The 22,097-nt window shown below is 46.4% G+C and overlaps 2 protein-coding genes across 2 annotated transcripts in view; both read left to right on the top strand.

Moving 5' to 3' along the window:
- The window catches only part of LOC133635554 (uncharacterized), a 318,673-nt gene that overhangs the window by 136,494 nt on the left and 160,082 nt on the right, over positions 1-22,097 (top strand). The window lies entirely within an intron of this gene.
- The window catches only part of ipo7 (importin 7), a 42,489-nt gene continuing 40,073 nt past the window's right edge, over positions 19,682-22,097 (top strand). Inside the window, 1 exon segment of the mRNA XM_062028669.1 lies at positions 19,682-19,936. Coding sequence (XP_061884653.1) covers positions 19,853-19,936 — 84 coding nt within the window. The 5' untranslated portion in view covers positions 19,682-19,852.

Here is a 22,097-nt window from a genome sequence, read left to right as displayed (position 1 = left end):
GTCCAAATATGCTCCCACCCTCAGACTCTTTGACTTCCAAGATAAAGTAGCAGGGAAGAGACTGCCAGGGTCACTGCGACCCTGGGGAAAGGTGGTATGGCTCACTAGTACTCCCCTTACTAGTGAGCCTGATCTTTTGGTCGTGTGGGGCAGGTCTGGATCATGTGACCCGCACAACCACAGTAGAGGCAGAGGCGCTGCCGGAACCTCCTCTCCCGTTCCTCAGTGGCAAGTCGTGTCCTGCCCAACTGCATGGGTTCCACCCCACTGGAAAGTGCGGGAAAAAACCCAGACTGGTCCACCAAGGGGGCGCCTTCAGCCCGATATCTGGGAGCAGTAGGGGAGTAGGAAGCGGTCCGATTCTCCCACGCCCGCCATCTGGTCCTTTCGCGGGCTGCGAGTCTTCGTTCCGCTGCCCGTTCCTTTAGCCTCTGGTCCATGAGCAGGGCCAACTGGATGAGGTCATGGTAGGTGGCCGGGCGGCCTCGCAACAATCCGTCCTTGATTTCGTCGGAGAGGCCCCGACGGTAGGCGCTCATCAAGGCCTTATTATCCCACCCGCTGTCAGCGGCCAGGGTGCGGAACTCGAGGGTGTAGTCTGCAACAGACCGAGAACCTTGCTGGAGGGAGTGAAGACGTGAGGCGGCGTCTCCTCCATCCGCGGGGTGATCAAAAACTGCCTGGAATTCAGAGCGAAACGCGGCAAAATTTGTGCTGAGGCCAATGTTGTGGTCAACTGCTGCCGTGGCCCACTGGAGGGCCCTTCCTGTCAATAATTAAATAAAGGCTATCTTGGCCCCGTCAGAAGTGTAACGAGAAGGCTGGTGACGAAAAACCATGTCACACTGAACCAAGAAGCCACGGCAAAGTTCAAAATCCCCTTCGAAGGCTCTGGGGCTAGCGATCTTCGGCTCGCAGGAAGTAGGGGGCAGTATGGGGGCTGCAGCGGCAGAGGCGGCTTGCTCGGGTGCCGGCGGAGCGGAAGAGCCTGGGGAAATCAATTGTAGTTGAGCTAAAATGTCAGCAAAAGCAGCATCTAGTTTGTTTTCTAGTACACAAAAGCGCTCTTGCTGCTGCTGGAGTGCCGTGTGCACACCTGTGATATTGGGTACAGGGGAGGCTCTGGAGGTGAGCGGGGTACGCATCATGTCTTTGCCGTCTGGTTCTGACATGGCCAGAACGTACTGTGACGTTATACTTGGAGAAGTAGACGACAGAAACAATGACGTCGTTTAGCTGTCAGCGTGTTTATTGACAGCTTGGTATGTAAGTGAGATGTGTAATTAAGCCAAAGAGATGTAGTGTGACTAAATGTGAGACTTATCTGAGCGTGGTTGTCAGAGGGTGTTGAGGGTGCATGTTGAGATCCAGGTGGAAGTCCAAATAAGGGAAAGGCTTGACGACGAGGAAGGATGACGGGGAGCTGGAGAAGACACAACACAAGAGACGATGAGCACGACGGGGAGGAAGCACAGGGAGAGAGAATGCACAAGTGGGTGAGCAAGAGACGTGTGGGCTTACTGTACTGGGTACGAGAAGCTACGTTCTGGCGTCGGATCTCAGGTTGCGTTGGCTCTTGAAGGCAGATCGCTCATCACAGGCAGGTGTGTAGATTACGGATTGGTTGCAGGCGCGAGGAGGTGCGCCAGCAGCGGAGAGAGTGCGTCTGTGGGCGTGGCCCGTGGTAAGCTTGTCAGGACGCGCAGCAGGAAGAGGAGCAGCAGGAGTGTGACCCATAACAGAGCTACTGTGTTGAACAATTTCCCTTGTGGATCATTAAAGTTTGTCTAAGTCTATAGCAGTGAACATATTAAATTAGCAGTGAAAAGAATATAGCATACAAAACAAAGCCAAACTGATTGAACAAAATATGTCCAAACGTGCCACTTTAGGATAACATGACAATTAGGGATTCAAAAATCGGTTCTTGTTCACAACCATTTTCCAGTGTTTTTTCCAAACAATTTCCCTACAATTCCAGCAGGCAGTTTTGACATCATTACGCATTCAGTGTCAGAGGTCCAAAGTGTTTGATCCCTTCAGTGAAAATGGGCATTGATGCTGGTATTGAGCTCTTCAGGGGAGAACGACTCAGTCAGTCCCAGGGGTTTGGGAATACTGAAGTCGGTCTACCTTTGGTCTTGGCTGTTTGGTTTTGGATTTTCCATTGAAGAGCAGCTGATGAGCAACTTGGTTGGCAGTAGTGGTATACTGTTGCTGTGTTGGGGTTGACGGGTCATTGCTGATTTTTCGGATCAGGCTCCATGCCTTTTTGCTGTTTTTCGCCATATCAGTTGTCTCCATCAGGTTTTTCCATTTCCTTTGGCGGCATTCTGATAGGGAAGTCATGAGGCTCTCACCTACTTCGATGGTGCTTTCAGCAAAGGGGTCAGATTCATAAAGCTGTTGGTATTGCTCATACAGTTTGCTGCTATGGGTATCAAGTCCAGGTATGTATTGAGTGTGGCAACTTCTTGGGATGTTCTTTTGTGGCTGCCTGGTGCACGAGCTTAGTGAAGTTGTCATAGCTTTTGGGGTCCGCTGGGAGATGGGCAATCTTTCTTTCGAGGTCTTCTTGGAAGCCAGGCCAGTTCGCTTTCCCGAAGTTGAATCTTCTCCGGAATGGGACAGTGGCTGGGGTGATTGCAGCATAGAGTGTAATGCCAATGGGACGGTGTTGGGTTTTTGGCTGGGGCTCCAATACCAGCTTCTTGCTGACTCCGGTGATGTTATGACTGACAAACACTGTATCAGGGTTGTATCCTGCTTTCCATCGCCCGCCGCTGAATGACTTTGGTTGTTTGGCATTGTGGATCAGATTTAGCTGGTTTATTTCTGCCCATGCCTCCACTGCATCTCCATCTGCGTTGTTATTAGCATATCCCCATTGTGTGCTGTGGCTGTTGAAGTCTCCAATCACAATCTTTGGTTTTCCAGATGTTGGTATTTCTGGCATCATAAAGGGTGTGGTAGGGGGTTTGTAAACTGAGGTGATGGTAATTCCAGCAGTTAGGACTTCGATGTCATTTTCATCGCTCTTTGATGTTGATTCGATGATCAGCCTATTTTTCGCTAGCATGATGCTTCCGTGTTTCACATGTGGTCTTTCTATGAGGGTGGTCTCCTTCCACATGAGGGCGAGGGTGTTTAGGCCCACGATGGGTTTCTTGCAGTCAGAGAATATCCCACTGATGCTCTGCAGAGTTTTGCAATAAGTTCTTCCTTAGTTGCAGAAAGTCTTTCAATATTCAGAGATATAATGGTCAATGCTGGCCTTGGGGGCGGGCGTTGACCTCTCTTCATGCTCCGGACTGATGGGCTACTGGCATTCGTTGAGCTTCTGGACATCGCTTGTATTTCGGCTCGGCTTCAAAGTGTTTGGTAGAATTCGCAAGCAATAGCAATTATCACTTGGCAGGGGTCGCGACGTGGACGCTTCTACCATGACCCCCGTATAGTGCCTCTGTAGAATGTGGTGAGAATGGGGGGAGGGAGCTGTGCTCTTTTCATCCGACGCAAAAAGTGCATGCGCTGCTGAGCTCTTTTTACAAGAGCTCCGGTGTGTAGGGACCAGGTCATATTGTCAGTTATCTGCACCCCCAGGAACTTGGTGCTGCTTACGATCTCCACTGCTGTGCTGTTGATGAAGAGTGGAGCATAGCTGAACTGGTGCCTCCTGAAGTTGACGATGATCTCCTTGGTCTTGTCGACGTTCAGGACCAGGTTGTTGGTTATGCACCAGTCAACCAGATGTTTCACCTTCTCCCTGTAGTCCATGTCGTTGTTGTTACAGATGAGGCCCACTACTGTTGTGTCGTCCGCATACTTCACAATGTGGTTAGTAGTGGACCTGGCGTAGCAGTCATGGGTCATCAATGTGAACAGCAGCGGACTCAGGACGCTGCCCTGGGGGGAGCCGGTGCTCAGGGAGATGGCACTGGAGGTCTTGTCGCCCACTCTCACAGACTGGGGTCTGTCTGTGAGGAAGTCAAGCAGCCAGTTGCATAGGGGGGTACTGAATCCAAGGGGGGCCAGTTTGCTCCCCAAGTGCTGCGGGATGATGGTGTTGAACGCCGAGCTGAAGTCCAGAAACAACATCCGCACGTGTGTGTCCTTTCCTTCCAGATGTTCTAAGCTCAGGTGGAGTGCAGAGGAGATGGCGTCCTCTGTGGAGCGGTTAGGGCGATAAGCAAACTGGTATGGGTCAATCTGTGCTTTCGAAGCAGTCTTGTAATGCTCTTAAGACTTCACTGTAGTCTTTGTAAGGTCATGTTACCTGTACATTAAACAAAATTGGCATGGGTGTAGGAGGTTAGCAACCTCTGGCACAGCACTCGCAAGAGGGCACCAACTCAAGCTTAGTAAAGTAACACAGAGTAATACCACCAGATGCTCTCGAGAGGGGGGGCAGGATGAGAGACTCAATAGTATGGACACAACGGTAACGGCCCGGAATGATTTATTGACACAGATATGGCTCACCAAAACAACATTGACTATAGAGGCGTTGTAAATAAAGTGACACTGCGGAAACACCTGCAAGAAAACAAGAGGGCTTAAGATACACCAAAGCAGAACCAACTCTGGCAAGAAGGGATCACAGGTGCAGCGCACAGCAGTAGCACCTGGTGAGACACAAGAGAACTCCAGACAAGAATCACTTGCAGCACTGGAGATCTTTTGGCACCTGTGTCACCTCAAAACTTTGGCAGGAACCACCTGATGCCACCCCAGAGAGCCAACCCCACCCTGGAAGAGAGTGAATACAATAACCCAACAAGGAATAACAAGGAATGGAACCAAATAAACCAAGATCTCAACAAAATACTCAATGCTACACTAGCAGGGAACACGAAGCAGAAAATAAACACAATAATCCACAATCTGTCAAGGGAGCATTTTAGAATTGAGGAGAAGAAAATAACAAGTCTGCACACTAGCCAAGTAGAAGAGAAAGGCAAATCCATCGTTTGCGGGGAGAAATCAGAACGCTCACCAAGAAATTCAAAAGAGCCCTAGTTGATGAAAAGAGGGCATCAAGAATCTGCAGACTTCAAAGAGCTGAAAGCACTCGGAAGAAGAGGAAGGACAGGGAGAACAAAAGATCACATTTAACTAAAAAAACCCTTCTGATTCAACAAATCACTGCTGGGTGAAGCAAAATTTGGAAGACTGACCAGCCCCAGAGAAGATGTCGAGGCGTTTCTAAGGAAGACTCACAATGACATATCCAGAAACCAAGCATTGAACACCAACCCAAACATCAACAGCAAAAAAATCCCTGGAAAAAAGGCTCAACACCAGTGAACCATCTTTGAGGGAAGTCCTAGAAGTGGTGATTAGGGATGGGAATTTATATGATTTTTCCATTTCCAATTCCACTTTTGATTCTGCCTAACAATTCTGTTCCTTATCGGTTCTCGTATCAATTCTTATTTGGAAAAAAAAAGAACAAAAATGTGGATTAGCATCAATTTTGTTTAGTTTGAAGGTAACATGACCTTACATAGCCATAGTCTTAAGAGGCACTTAGTGTAGAAAAAAATTTTTTTTTGAAAATACAATAAATATTCTTCTGTAAAATGTTACAAAATAAAACGTGTGGAAATTATGCAGGATTGCAACATTCAGTAATGTTTTCAAAACTTTAAAATCTTATGTCACCTCCCCAGAAAATATACTGGTGAACTTAAAATATGATATGATATGATATAAACATGATATAAATACTGGTTTGTTTATATTTACAAGGCAAAACTATTATAAACACAACATGCAACTCAAGATATTTCAAGCCTTCTTTTGATATAATTTTGATTATTATGACTTACATCTAATGAAAACCTTGAATTGAAAATATCAGAAAATGTAGGGTCTTCAAAAACTGTAAGCTATGATCATCAAAATTATAATAAATAAATGCTTGAAATATCTCACTTTGCATGAGTTTATATCACATTTTAGTTTCACATTTGAAGTTAAATTGCTGACATGAATGGACTTACACACCATATTCAAATTGTATGTGTTTCAACTATAATGGAAATGACTGAGTGAAAATGTGGTTGGAAGCTTTTGACCACAAACGTATTCACTGCTTTTCTGTCCTCTGTCCTGCCTATATTAGCTCTTCTCTGCTGCGGTGAAAGGAGAACCTAGAGCCAGGCAAAAGACATAAACTGGAGCTAACACTTACTGGCCGTCTCTGAGCCAGTCAGAATTTGTCTCTTGTCTTGCTCATCAAAATGAGAAAACATTAATTTCAATTGAACAAATACCAGTACTAACGTAATAGGCGGTAAGTTAGTACCTGTTGTATTTACGGCACATGACATGCTTGCGTTGATAAGCGGTAATTTAGTACCTGTTGTATTTACGACACATGACATGCTTGTGTTACTGCTGCTGGAATGAGATCGACGCGGTTCAAAAACCCAACTTTCATTTGTAGTTATTGCATGCTGTGTGTGCCAACATTTCAGCATGTTACTGGTATGTCTTCCTCTTGATGAAATAATTTTTACAAGTAGCGCTGCAATTTTTACTTGTAAAATGTATCCAGACTTTGTTCTGCCAGGGTGCCGCCATTTTGCTGTCTAACGTCACTACGCACGTTGCGTAATGACGTCATTCCCAACCACTGGCATTGCTAAGGGACTCGTTTGAAAAATTGGCAAGAGATGTCAAGTAATTGATACCCTTTGTTCAGAACCATTTTTTGATTCCCATCCCGAGTGGGATCTGCCTACGGCCCAGGTGGTATACCCTTCAAGGTATACAAGACATGCCCAAAACTCCTGCGGAGGCTGTGGAAGCTGTATCGGAGTGTGTGAAGAAAGGGGAGCGTTGCATCATACTGGAAAAAGACAGAGGGCTGCTTCATACCAAAGGAAGATAACTCCACAACTATTGAACAGTCCACAACAATCTCACTTCCATGTGTAGAAGGCAACATCTTATTTTCTGTGCTGGCCAAGTGGATGACAGAGAATGAGTACATTGACACTGATGTCCATAAAAAAGGTGGAATAGCAGGCTTCTCTGGATGCCAGGAACACACTGGAGTTCTCAGTCAGATGATCTGGGAAGCCAAAGCCAGCTAACGAAATCTGACTATTATCTGGTTGGATTTGGCCGATGCCTACTGATCAATCCCTAACACTCTAATCCACACAGCATTAAAATGCTACTACATCCCTCAGCACAAGTGAATCATCACCATCTATTTAAGTGGAATCCGGTTTCAACTCAAGACAGCCAACTTTACAACTTAGTAGCAAAGTCTTTAAAAGGGCATTGTAACTGGCAATCCCCAATCCTGATCGTCATGAGAATGAACCTTCTAATAACGGCTGCGGAGAAAGAAGCCAGGTGCCCAAAAATGGATTCGGGCATCAGACAGTGGGTATGTGGGCTTGTATTAAGCCTCAGGGAGTTGAACGCCCCTGCCTTACATAGTTCCGGGTCACCCTTGGGCAAGGTGTAGCACCCGAATGCCCCCCCCCCATCAGGTTTACGATACCCCCCATGAACTACACTAAAAGAGGATGCGTTACCCGGCCCGGAGGAAGCCCGGGGCCCTCCTCCGGAGCTAGGCCCGGAGGTAGGGCTCGTCAGCGAGCGCCTGGTGGCCGGGCTAGCCACGGAGCCCGGCCGGGCACAGCCCGAAGAAGCTACGTGGACACACCATCTTCTCCGCCACGTGGGCCCACCACCCGCGGTCGGAACCAGTGGGGTCGGGTGCGCTGCCAAGTGGATGGCAGTGAAAGTGGAGGCTCCAGACGGACCAATTCTGGGAAGCAGAGGCTGACTTTCGGGACGTGGAACGTCTCTACGCTGGTGGGGAGGGAGCCTCAGTTGGTGCGAGAGGTGGAGCGCTACCGGTTGGATCTGGTGGGGCTTACCTCTACGCATAGCAAGGGCTCTGAAACCACACTCCTAGACAAGGGATGGACCTTGTTCACTTCTGGAGTTGCTCAGGGTGTGAGGGCACAGGCGGGTGTGGGGATACTCACGAGTCCCCGGCTGAGTGCCTGTACGTTGGAGTTCACCCCGGTGGACAAGGGGGTCGCCTCCCTTCGCCTTAGGGTTGGAGGGGGGAAAACTCTGACTGTTGTTTGTGCATACGCACCAAACAAGAGTTCAGAGTATTCGGCCTTCCTGGATACCTTGCATGGGGTCCTGTATGGGGCGCCGGCAGGGGATTCCATAGTCTTGCTGGGGGACTTCAACGCGCACGTGGTCAATGACAGTGATACTTGGACTGGCGTGATTGGGAGGAACGGTCTCCCTGATCTGAACCTGAGTGGTGGATTGTTATTGGACTTCTGTGCTAGTCACGGACTTGCGATAACAAACACCATGTTCAAGCATGAGGATGCTCATAGGTGTACCTGGTACCAGAGCACCCTAGGCCAAAGATCAATGATCGATTTTGTAATCGTATCAGCTGATCTGAGGCTGTATGTTTTGGACACTCGGGTGAAGAGAGGAGCTGAACTGTCAACTGATCACCATCTGGTGGTGAGTTGGGTTAGATGGCGGGGGAACCTCTGGACAGACCTGGCAAACCCAAGCGTGTAGTGCGGGTGAACTGGGAACGTTTGGAGGAGTCCTCTGTCCGGAAGGACTTCAACTCCCACCTCCGGCGGGACTTCTCTGCCATCCCTGTGGAGGTTGGGGACATTGAACAGGAATGGGCAATGTTCAAAGCCTCTATTGCTAAAGCTGCAGCTGCGAGCTGTGGCCAGAAGGTCTTAGGTGCCTCAAGGGGCGGTAACCCTCGAACACCCTGGTGGACAGTGGTGGTCAGGGAAGCCGTCCGACTGAAGAAGGAGTCCTACCGGGGTATGTTATCCCAGGGGACTCCGGAGGCAGTCGCAAGGTACCGACGGGCCCGAAGGGCAGCGGCCGTGGCTGTGGACGAGGCTAAGCAGAGGGTGTGGGAGCAGTTCGGGGAATCCATGGAGAAGGACTATCGGGCGGCACCAAAGCTGTTCTGGAAGACCATACGGCACCTCAGGAGGGGGAAGCGGGGAACCATCCAAGCTGTGTACGGCATGGATGGGACTTTGCTGACTTCAAGTGAGGAAGTCGTAGGGCGTTGGAAAGAGCACTTTGAGGAACTCCTGAACCCAAATACATCAGACACACCCTCCCTGATAGGAGCAGGGCCTGAGGATGATGGGGGATCGACGTCGATCTCTCGGAGTGAAGTCACTGAGGTAGTTAGACAACTCCACAGTGGCAAAGCTCCGGGGGTTGACGAGATCCGTCCAGAAATGCTGAAGGCTCTGGGTGTTGATGGGCTGTCTTGGTTGATACGCCTTTTCAACATTGCATGGAAGTCTGGGACAGTGCCGAGGGAGTGGCAGACTGGGGTGGTGGTTCCCCTTTTCAAAAAGGGGGACCAGAGGGTGTGTGCTAATTACAGGGGTATCACACTTCTCAGCCTCCCTGGGAAAGTTTACGCCAAGGTACTGGAAAGGAGGGTCCGGCCGATAGTCGAACCTCAGATTCAAGAGGAGCAATGTGGATTCCGTCCTGGTCGTGGAACAACTGACCAACTCTTTACGCTTGCGGGAATCCTGGAGAGGGCCTGGGAGTATGCCTATATCCAGTCTACATGTGTTTTGTGGATTTGGAGAAGGCGTATGACCGGGTCCCCCGGGAGATCTTGTGGGAGGTGCTGAGGGAGTACGGAGTGAGGGGAACCCTGCTGAGGGCCATCCAATCTCTGTACAACCAAAGCGAGAGTTGTGTCCGGGTGCTTGGATGTAAGTCGGATCCGTTTCCAGTGGGGGTTGGTCTCCGCCAGGGCTGCGCTCTGTCACCTATCCTGTTTGTGATTTTCATGGACAGGATTTCTAGGCGGAGTCGTGGCCATGGCGGAGAGGGTATACGTCTCGGGGGGCTAAAGGTTGCGTCACTGCTGTTTGCAGATGATGTGGTCCTGATGGCACCTTCGGTTTGTGACCTTCAGCTCTCACTGGATCGGTTCGCAGCCGAGTGTTCAGCGGCTGGAATGAGGATCAGCATCTCCAAATCTGAAGCCATGGTTCTCAGCAGGAAACCGATGGTTTGTACAGTCCGGGTAGGGGACAGGACTCTGTCCCAGGTGGAGGAGTTTAAGTATCTCGGGGTATTGTTCACGAGTGAGGGAAAGATGGAGAAGGAAATCAGCCGGAGAATCGGAGCAGCTGGGGCAGTATTGCAGTCTCTCTGCCGCACTGTTGTGACGAAACGAGAGCTGAGCCAGAAGGCAAAGCTCTCGGTCTACCGAGCTATCTACATTCCTACTCTCACCTATGGTCATGAAGTGTGGGTCATGACCGAAAGAATAAGATCGCGGATACAAGCGGACGAAATGAGTTTCCTCAGAAGGGTGGCTGGCATCTCCCTTAGAGATAGGGTGAGAAGTTCAGTCACCCGAGAGGGACTCGGAGTAGAGCCGCTGCTCCTTCGCTTGGAAAGGAGCCAGCTTAGGTGGTTCGGGCATCTCGTGCGGATGCCTCACGAGCGTCTCCCTAGGGAGGTCCTCGTTGCACGTCCCACTGGGAGGAGGCCCCGCGGCAGGCCAAGGACCAGGTGGGGGGATTACATCTCCTCTCTGGCCTGGGAACGCTTCGGGATTCCCCAGGAGGAAGTCGCAAATGTTGCTCTGGAGAGGAAAGTCTGGGGGTCTCTGCTGGAGCTGTTGTCCCCGCGACCCGATTCCGGATAAGCGGTTGAAGATGGATGGATGGATGGATCAGACAACCCCCAATAAGAGGTTACATGGACGACCTTACCGTGACGACCACAACCCATATATATGGTGGCGAGGTGGGTGCTGATTGTTCTGGACCACATGGCTTTGTAGGCCAGAATAAAGTTTAAGACAAATAAATCCAGGAGCATGGTGATCAGGAACACAAAACTGACCAACAGCTTCAAGATGCATGTGCAACGGGAAGTGATTCCATCAATAGAGAAGTATCCAAACAAGTGCATTGGTAAGTGGTTTGATAACTCACTTACTGACAAGAACAACATTGCTAAAACAGAAGAGCAGACAGAAGAATGGCTAAAGAGGATAAAAAAATCGGGACTCCCGGGGAAGTTTAAGGTAAGGGTTTATCAACACGTACTGCTGCCAAGACTCATGTGGATCCTGACCATGTATGATGTTCCAATGACAAACGTAGAAGATGTGAAGTGGAAAATCAATAAGTATCTCCAAAAGTGGTTGGGAATACCTCTAAGCTTCACTTCAGTAGGTCTATCCATAAAATCAGGGCAACTCCAACTTCCTATTTCACATGACATACAGAGACTCCCGGGATGAGCTAATCAGACGTGCAAGCGTCATCAGAAGATTAGGATGCAAATGAGTAGCTGACACATCAGTTGCACAAGATAAAGACATCCTTAAAGGTCTACTGAAACCCACTACTACCGACCACGCAGTCTGATAGTTTATATATCAATGATGAAATCTTAACATTGCAACACATGCCAATACGGCCGGGTTAGATAAGTAAAGTGCCATTTTAAATTTCCCGCGAAATATTCTGCTGAAAACGTCTCGGTATAATGATGTTTGCGCGTGATGTCACGGATTGTGCGGACATATTGGGACACCATTGTGGCCAGCTATTAAGTCGTCTGTTTTCATCGCAAAATTCCACAGTATTCTGGACATCTGTGTTGGTGAATCTTTTGCAATTTGTTTAATGAACAATGAAGACAGCAAAGAAGAAAGCTGTAGGTTGGATCGGTGTATTAGCGGCTGGCTGCAGCAACATCATTGCAGCCCCGTGCATTGGAAGACAGGGTCTTAGAACTTCACATTTCCAACAATGGAAGAAAGTAGGAACCAGTGTCAGAAAAGCCAGGAGAAGGTACGGAACCTGGAGGAGGAAAGACAGTGGTCAAGGGCAGTGGCGATAAGTTCACAAGGAGCCTGAACCAAATGGGAACTCCCTCAGAGGAAGATCACCTGGTCGGACCTATAAAGACTAGAGCCGTTCCGCACTTCTTTCCTGCTAAGATCTGTGTATAACACACTTGCAACTCAAATAAACTTGCACAACTGGGGTATGAGAGAGGACCCATATGCAAGATTTGTGGCACATGGCACAGATGTAAAACAGCACCTACCCATGGAAGGTAAAGATGGCTCAATGACAAGGTGCTCATGACACTTGCTAAGTAGGAACACTGGTTCCTACTTTCTTCCATTGTTTGAAATGTGAAGTTCCAAGACCCTGTCTTCCAATGCATGGGGCTGCAATGATGTTATGTAGCTTAAAGGCCTACTGAAATAAAATTTTCTTATTTAAACAGGGATAGCAGATCCATTCTATGTGTCATACTTGATCATTTCGCGATATTGCCATATTTTTGCTGAAAGGATTTAGTAGAGAACATCGACGATAAAGTTCGCAATTTTTGGTCGCTGATAAAAAAGACTTGCCTGTACCGGAAGTAGCGTGACGTCACAGGTTGTGGAGCTCCTCACATCTGCACATTGTTTACAATCATGGCCACAAGCAGCGAGAGCGATTTGGACCGATAAAGCGACGATTACCCCATTAATTTGAGCGAGGATGAAAAGATCAGAAGAGCAGAAGAGAAGGCAGAAACACCAGCTCCTCTGGAAAACAGCAATCCAGTTTGTAAAGGAGGGAGAAAAGCCATCAACCACAACAACAACAAATCAACTTGTAATATTTACAGATAGGAAGCAACACCACACAAAAGTTTGTAACACCACAATTCATCCTGAACTGTCCCTCAAAGTCACAAACGCTAATAAGAGTTATACAGTTTCAAGTGAACGCCACTTAACTCACGACCCTTCATCTACCGTCCTCAGTGATCCATTAATTCACAGGCTAATAATAATCCACTCAAATGAGTGAAAAAATGAAGTTATACAATAATCCATAAAGTTGCTTTGACGCAAGATAAAATCCGCTGACAGGTCCGTCGTCCCCGTCTGACGTCACTCCATCGCGGCGCGTCTATGATGTAGCATTGTTAGACACCTTGCTTAAATGTGTTTCAGTTAGCTCTGTCTCTTCCCACTACAACTGGACGATTGAGCATTACACTTGATCACTGAGTCTTTTTATTTTTATTGTTCACACAACAGACATATACGTAGGTCGGTAGCTGTCAACTATCGGTCCGTCACTCAAATGTCCGTGTGCAACATAAACATAAATCTATTTCTATTAATTCAAAATGAACACCCACATAACATGCTAATTGATTGTATTGATTTATATGATTACTTGATCATTTAAAAGGTCTATGCTCTGTACATGAATGTATAAATGATAGTTGCAGCTGAGTGTAATTCTAATGAATAGAAACAGTGATGGATCTGGAGGTGGGGCTCGATGGCGAGCGCCTTGTGGCCTGCTTGCCCGAAGAGGCAACGTGGGTGCCCCCTCCATTGTGCTCACCTCTGGCATAGAGGTCGGATGCAATGTGAGCTGCGCGGCAGCTGAAAACAGGGTTCTTGGCGATCTGATCCTTGGCTACAGAAGCTAGCTCTTACGTGGAACGTCACCTCATATTGAAGGAGCCTGAGCTGGTGCGTGAGGTGGAGAAGTTATGGCTGAACTCACTTCGATGTGTAGCAAGGGGTCTGGAACCAGTCTTCTCGAGAGGGGCTGGACTTTCTTCCACTCTGGGGTTGCAAACAGTGAGAGGCGACAGGCAGGAGTGGCACTGCTTCTTTCCCCGCGGCTCACAGCCTGTGTGCTGGAGTTTAACCCGGTAAGCGAGAGGGGAGCTTCCCTGTGCCTCTGGGCGGGGGGGATGGGTCGTAACTGTTTGTTTTTATGCGCCAAACAGCAGTACAGAGTGGCCGCCCTTTTTGGATTCACTATAGGGAGTACTGGAGATTGCTTCCCCTGGTGATTCCCTTGTTCTGCTGGTGGCCTTTAACATTCACATTGGCAAGGAGCGTGATTGGGAGAAACGGCTGTCCGGATTTAAACCTGAGTGGTGTTTTGTTTTTGGACTTTTGTGCTCGTCACAGATTATCCTCAACAAACACAATGTTCAAACATAAGGATGTCTATATGTGCACTTGGCACCAGGACACCCTAGGCCGCAGTTCAATGATCGACTTTGTGGTTGTGTCATGGGATTTGCGGTCTCATGTTTTGAACACTCAGTTGAAGAGAGGGGCGGAGCTTTCCACCGATCACCACCTGGTGGTGAGTTGGCTCCGGTGGAGGGGTATTATGCCGGTTTGACCTAACAGGCCCAAAACCATTGTGAGGGTCTGCTGGGAATGTCTGGCAGTATCCAATCAGAGTTTAAATTCTCACCTCCGGTAGAACTTTGAACATGTCACCAGGGAGTGCTGGACATTGAGTCAGAGAGGCTTATTGGAGCTGTGGCCGCAAGGTGATTGGTGCCCGTCGTGGCGGTAATCTTAAGAACCCGCTGGTGCACACTAGCGGTGAGGGATGCAGTCAAGCTGAAAAAGAGTCCTATAGGTTCCTTTTGGCTAGTAGGACTCCGGAGGCAGCAAGGCAAGGCAAGGCAACTTTATTTGTATAGCGCTTTTCATACACAAGGCAGACTCAAAGTGCTTCACAGACAACAAAGTGAAATGAAAGAAAATAAAAGCAAAATTAAAATGCAGACAATAAAAATAAAAACAGTGCGGACGTTAAAAGTTAAAAGATTAAAAGATTTAGCTGAAAGCTAATGTGAACATAAAAGTCTTTAGTCTAGTTTTAAAAATAGTCAGAGTTGGGAAGAGTCTGACATCTTCAGGAAGTTTATTCCAGCTATTTGTTGCATAGTGACTGAATGATGCGCTCCCTTGATTTGAGTGTACTCTGGGAACCGCTAACAAATTGGTCTCAGAAGATCTTAGTGATCTAGAGGGCTTATATAGTGGGAGCATATCAGTGATATACTTCGGCCCTAGACCATGTAGTGATTTATATGTGAGCAGGAGGATTTTGAAATCAATTGTCTGATGTACAGGGAGCCAATGTAAGGATTTAAGAATTGGTGTAATGTGCTCACATTTTTTGGTCTGTTAGAACTCTAGCAGTAGCGTTCTGAACAAGCTGTAGCTGCCTGACAGTTTTTCTGGGAAGACCTGCAAGGAGACCATTACAATAGTGTAGCCTACTGGTAATAAAAGCATGTTCAAGTTTTTCAAAGTCTTGAGCTGACATGAGCCCTCTAAGTCTTTTTACATTTTTGAGGTGATAGTAGGCCGATTTTGTTACTGCAGACATGTACCGACTGGCCAAGTGGTATGCGGCCTTAGCGGTCGCAGAGGAAAACATTTGCACATGGGAGGAGTTTCTAGGAAGCCATGGAAAACGACTTCTGGATGGCTTTGTAGTGATTCTGGACCACCAGCTTCCGCCTCCGGAGGGGGAAGCAGTGCACTCTCAACACCGTTTAAAGCAGGCTCTCAACATCCCTCAACTCGGGATGTTGTGGATCCTTGGAGGGAATACTTCGAAGACCTCTGCATTCCCACCTACACGTGCTTGGGAAGTCTGTGGTGGACTCCCCCATTTCTGGGGCTGAGTTTGCCGAGATAGTTAGAAAGCTGCTCTGTGACAGGGCCCCGGAGGGGCATGGAATCCACCTGGAGTTCCTTAAGAATCTGGATGCTGTGGGGCGGTGCCACTGGATTGGCAGAGTGAGGTGGTGTTTCCTCTTTAAGAAGGGGAACTAGAGGGTGTGTTCCAACTATCGTGGCATCACACTCCTCAGCCTTCTCTGTAAGGTCTATTCAGGTGTACTAGATAGCAGGCTATGCCGAATAGTCGAACCTCGGATTCAGGAGGAGCAGCGTGGTTTTCGCCTCGACCGTGGTTTGCAGCCGAGTGTGAAGTGGCTGGGATGAGACTCAGCACCTCCAAGTCCCAGTCCATGGTACTCGGCCGGAAAAGGGTGGAGTGCCATCTCAGGGTTTGGGAGGAGATATTGCCTCAAGTGGAGGACTTCAAGTACCTCGGAGAGTTGTTCACGAGTGAGGGAAGAGTGGATTGCGAGATCAACAGGCGGATTGGGGTGGCGTCTGCAGTGATGCGGACCCTCTATTGATCATGAAGAAGGAGCTGAGCTGGAAGGCAAAGATCTCAATTTACCAGTCGATTTACGTCCCCATCTTCATGAGCTTTGGGTTGTGACTGAAAGGACAAGATCACAAGTACAATCGGCCGAAATTTGTTTATTCCGTCGGATGGCGGGCTCTCTCTTAGAGATAGGGTGAGAAGCTCTGTCATTTGGGAGGAGCTCAGAGTAAAGCCGCTGCTTTTCCACACACAGATGAGGTGGTTCAGGCATCTGGTCAGGATGCCGCATGGCTGCCTCCCTGGCGAGGTGTTTAGGGTACGTCTGACCGTTAGGAGGCTACGGGGTAGACTCAGGACACGTTGGAGGGACTGTCTCCCAGCTGGTCTGGGAAAGACTAAGGATCCTCCGGGAGAGGCTGGACGAAGTGGCTGGGGAGAGGGAAGTCTGGGCTTCTCTGCTTGGGCTGCTGCCCCGCGACCCGACCTCGGATAAGCAGAAGATGGATGGATGGATTATTCCGAAGATTGTATTTTCCTTCTTTTGTTGAGAAGTACTGTTAAACATTTATGGGCAGCCTTTGTTATTTACTTTGTACATAATTTTTGCGGTTTGAAAATGTATAAGATCAGTTAATTTTAATACTTGGGAATTTATAAACAAGAGATTTGTACATCCTCTATATCCAGCCTTGTGTATTATTCTGACTTATTTTTTCTGCAGTTGATAACTGTCATGTCAAAAAATTGAATAAAGTTTTAGTTTTTACTGAATATGACACTCTGTACATGAAAGTACAAAATGTGGGATTTCATAAATCACATTGCGAGTACTGTTGATACATTTAATATCTTCACAACATTTTTTTACTCATATTTTATCATTTACTCTGTATCATGGTTCTTACTATTTGCACATGTTTTATTATTTTGTATTTTGTAATGTGTATTTTTTTGTATATTTTTATTTTCTTTTACGTTCTTTGGAGGGAGTTCTCTTCATCAGGGTTTTTATCTGCCATGTCTGTGAGTGCTTTGTGTCAACATCCTGGTGGCCATGGTCTGATGACCTCCTGGTGCAGACAGCTCCTGTAATAGTGTTTCTTCACCTGGTTCCTCTGTACTTAGCCATGCATGACTTATAATGAAGAGAGGTGGGTAATCGGGGCATTATTTTCAAGTCAGTAGAGCACTTTGTGTTGCATTTCTTTTATGAATGAAAAGCGCTTTATAAATAGATTTTGGTTGATTAATTTTGAAATGTTTTACCTTCTTAATTACATCAACACCAGAGTGGTAGAGGTTTATATGACTTTCATTTTCATTGTTAACACTTTAACCTTACCTGATAGTTACTGTCACTGCCCACCTTTTGCATTTGTCAGCGGTTGTTGTTGTGACAAGATTTGACGATTCCACTAATATGCAAATTATTGTGTGAACATCTCCATACCTGGCCCGGACACGGTATAGATTGACTTGATTCCTCTTCAAAATAAACTTGTTTAAAACTGACAGGGACAAATGTACTAATTACATTTACCAAAATGATTTTCAAGGCATCAGACGAAAGTAAAGAATCAAGTCCCGATTAATTAATGTCAAAGTACAATTTGAGCCGCAGGTCTTTGATGACATTGTCAAGTTAAGTCCAAAGTCACCAAATTTATGCCTTGAGTCTGACTCATTTTAAGTTGCGTGACTCAATATGACTGTTAAACCTCCATAGCACTAGGAATACAACATATCCCATCACCTTTTATTATGTTACTATTATTAACAAAGCACTTCACTTTGATAAGGTCCAATTATTGCACAAATACTTTAGTTTTCATACGTCTGGCAACGCTGGTCTGCTAATGCTCAGGAAAACCTGTAGCTGCTTTCCATTTACCTCGGAAGTGGGAAGTCGGAGCTGGGAATGACGTCACGCCCGAGTAGTGAACGTTCCAGTTACAATGTCGGAAAACCAAGATAGCCACATCCACAAAAGCTATTTTTGCGCTTGCCTTGTCTTAATGCAAACAACTTATGTGAAATATACAGCTTATATACCACATTAAATAAATGCAGTTTAAACTACAGTGATGTTACGATATATAAACGTACAGTAATACGTTGTATGTGGCTGATTTACTGCGACAAAAAATAATCCGAACTGCAAATAACGGATATTATAGAAGTAGACATCATTGAAACAAACTCAGGTGTGGTGAGAATGCTCTGACTTTCCGAGTCGAAAATCCGACCTTGAGGGGCGCTCCAGTTGAAATTCCGACTAGTAACTCAGAAATTCCATCTTCTTCCCAGTAGAAATGGAACGCACCATTTGTCTTTACAACCACTGCATTAACTTGTACGATCCACGAGGTCTGTGGTCGGCTGCAAATGTTAGTAGTTTAAAAAAGTCAATCTAAAACATGGTTTTAGCCTAACTTTTATTTGTTTTTTTGTTTTGTTTTTTCTTGTATCTGTTTTACATTCTCTGCTGTTATTTGATTTGATTTGAATTGTAGGTGGGCAGTGTTCAGGTCAATTATGTTGATTAATTTGAATTATATGTAAATCACTATGTGCTTCTTCTTGCTGTTCAAATACATTTGGACTGACTGATCCACAGCAGCGCCTCCAAATGGAACACATCATATTACACCCATTGATATTGCTTTACTATGTACAGTATGTTTGAAAATAATCCATTCATCCATCCATTTTCTACCGCGGGGGTGCAGGAGCCTATCCCAGCTGCATTCGGGCGGAAGGCGGGTAGACCCTGGACAAGTCACCATCTCATCGCAGGGCCAACCAACACCGATAGACAGACAACATTCACACTCACATTCACACACTATAAGACAATCTAGTATTGCCAATTAACCTACCGTTTTAGCTGAAAATAATATGCAATAGCATGCAGTGTTTTTTAGGCAGAAATTTTGTTTTTTATATATACGTTTTTTTTTACAGTATCTGGTGCCAACTCAATGGTCGTATTTACGATTTACTACATTATAAGACGAACAAGACGTTTTCAATAAATACCTACGTCCTACATGCCTGTATCTTTTACATTCAATTTTTGGTTGTATTTACACTAAACATAAACATTTTTGAGATCGGTTTAGACATTTTGTAAAGTCCATGTCATATGTTGTCAGTTTCCATTCAGATTTATTTTAATAACATCGCCCTCCTCTGACTCTCCGTTGCACTTTGCGTCAAGGTGTCAATCTCCCGTTTGCATAAGTCACTTTACAATGGTGTCATAAAGGAGATTACATCACTTTGCTTTTAAATTTACAAGATGTCACTCCCTTTTTTCATATTAGTGTGCATTTTTTTAACATACGTCTTCAAACTCAACGTGATCATCTGGGGAAAATTACCGCATTTTGGATTATGGACGACTAATACAGAAAAATATTTGTGTGTTGCCAAAAAACACGTAAACAATATTTAAGTTAAAAAATTTTTTAAAAAAAATAATATATATATATATATATATATATATATATGTGTATATATATATATGTATATCTGTTAATGATTTGTTGTATGGTGAAGGAACATGTAGAAGTGAAGAGGGGTTAAGTTGCAGTAAAAACTACAACTCCCATAGGTGTGCAGGCGCAGCCGGATATTCGTTTGCACAAATTTGGCGCTGCTCTATCCGGGTACTTCATTCGCTTCTTCCTTTCGCGCCGGGTAACCGGAGAGCTGTGCGTCCATGTGCGCAGTGCCTGAGAACTGATAAGACATCTGAAATTGCCTACATCCCGAGCCGTTAGCAAGTTTTCGCGATGGATCCAGAGGTTTTGGTCGAGGCCCTGCGGGGCACCATGGACCCCAATCTGCGAGAGGCAGCGGAAAGAAAACTTACCGAGGTGAGGCTCGAAGTTCGGCTTCATGTTGAGCTCTTTAATGGGTGACGGCAGTTGTGGCGCGGTCTTGCATCGGGCCTCGTTCGCTCACAACATCAAGATGGTGCCACCGCGCAGGCTAGCTACCGTGACTGTTTACGTGCCAAAAGCGCACTCTTTGGTTGTCAGACTGCTTCTCCCATTACAAACATGGTGACATTTTACCTCCATGTCGTTGTAATAATCACGTTAGCTGGACCCCACGGCTATTGCTAGCTCAGTAAGCCAGCTGTGGGGCTAATGCTAACCTAGCTACCTCGTCGTGTCTCCCCCGAAAGAGAGATTAAGCCACTTAACCACACGCCCACGGTGGAAGTAAAAGCTAAATTAATCCAATGTGAAATATGGTGATCGTATGACCTGAGCTATTCGGCACATTAAATGCAGATAATAACCAACTACAGCCATAGCTAACAGCTAAGTTAGAAGGAGGTTACTTGTTGGCTGGGCTCCGCTACACATAGCTGCTGCTCACGTGTCACTGACAAGCCTGGAAGCAATGACTTGTCGTTTCAACAGCAAAATATACTTTTATTCCTTAACTACAGCCTACATTTTCTCTACCACACTAACTATAACGGCAAAAATGCTTGTCATTTTTTGTCATTTATTTCAGTACATTAATTTGTCCGAATAGTTCCAAGTTAGCTACAATGTGTTGGTTAAGTGGTTGTGTTGTCGTGAAATCTGTGTGGTTTTACGTCGTATTCTCGCTGTCAGTGCTTTAAACAAGTGTCAACATTTTTGTCATTCACATTTGTAACATTTGACTTACGTTTGGGAGATTGCGTGACTAAGCGGGAGGGTTACCCCGGTTTTAAACATCCATTCATATTCTACCGCTTGTCCCGTTCGAGGTCGTGTGTGTGTGTGGGGGGGGGGGGGGTGCTGGAGCCTATCCCAGCTGCAGCCTATCCCAGCTGCATTCGGGCGGAAGGCGGGGTACACCCTGGACAAGTCGCCACCTCATCACAGGGCCAACACAGAGGGACAGACAACATTCACACTCACACGTCATGCAAATTCTGATTTGGATGACGATATATTTTTCAAATGTGTAAAGGTACGCTGCAAATAGTGTAATTTATAGTTAATACTAAGGCTGGGTGATGTGGCTGAAAACTATATAACGATTATAAGATTTTTATACAAAGGTTCTGGGTTCAATCCTGGGCTTGGGATCTTTGTGTGGAGTTTGCATGTTCTCCACGTGACTGCGTGGGCTCCCGCCGGGTACTCCGGCTTCCTCCCACCTCTAAAAACATGCACCTGGGGATAGGTTGATTGGCCCTAGTGTGTGAATGTGAGTGTGAATGTTGTCTATCTGTGTTGTCCCTGCGATGAGGTGGCGACTTGTCCAGGGTGTACTCCGCCTTCCGTCCGAATGCAGCTGAGATAGGCTCCAGCACCCCCCCGCGACCCTGAAAGGGACAAGCGGTAGAAAATGGATGGATCGGTTGATATTGATAATTAATGATGTGGAAAATATGGACCAGGAGCATTGTATATTAAATGTTAACATTTTTATTTCAAATGCAACTTTCCTTATAATCCCCTCAGCTATCAAGGCCGAAAGGAAAGGAAATTAAAGATTAAGATTAAAGTACCAATGATTGTCACACACACACTAAATGTGGTGAAATTTGTCCTCTGCATTTGTCCCATCCCCTTGGGGAGCAGTGGGCAGCAGCGGCGCTGCGCCCGGGAATCATTTTGGTGATTTAACCCCCAACTCCAACCCTTTGTTGCTGAGTGCCAAGCAGGGAGGTTATGGGTCCCATTTTTATAGTCTTTGGTATGACTCGGCTGGGATTTGAACTCCAACCTACCGATCTCCGGGCGGACACTCTAACCACTAGGCAAATGTCAACACAACCATGGAAAACACTTAAAAATCACAAGCACTTATCAATAACGTCTTTAAATTAAGGTGAAAACATAAGGAATATGTAAGAAATGCTTAAGTGTAACAAAATAGTGCAAAAATGTAAACAGAGAAACCTGAGACATTTATTTTTTTACAGGTTAACTGCCAGGAAGGTACGTGGTCGGGTATTTTTATTTATGAAAATGAATTTGTTAAGCAGTAGTTATTTAAGTTTTATTAGACCAAATTATTATTTCA

This window comes from Entelurus aequoreus, linkage group LG02, assembly GCF_033978785.1.
Source record: "Entelurus aequoreus isolate RoL-2023_Sb linkage group LG02, RoL_Eaeq_v1.1, whole genome shotgun sequence".
Lineage (NCBI taxonomy): Eukaryota > Metazoa > Chordata > Actinopteri > Syngnathiformes > Syngnathidae > Entelurus > Entelurus aequoreus.
The sequence above is the reverse complement of the archived record's forward strand: the minus strand, read 5'-3'. Positions and strand labels throughout refer to the sequence as shown.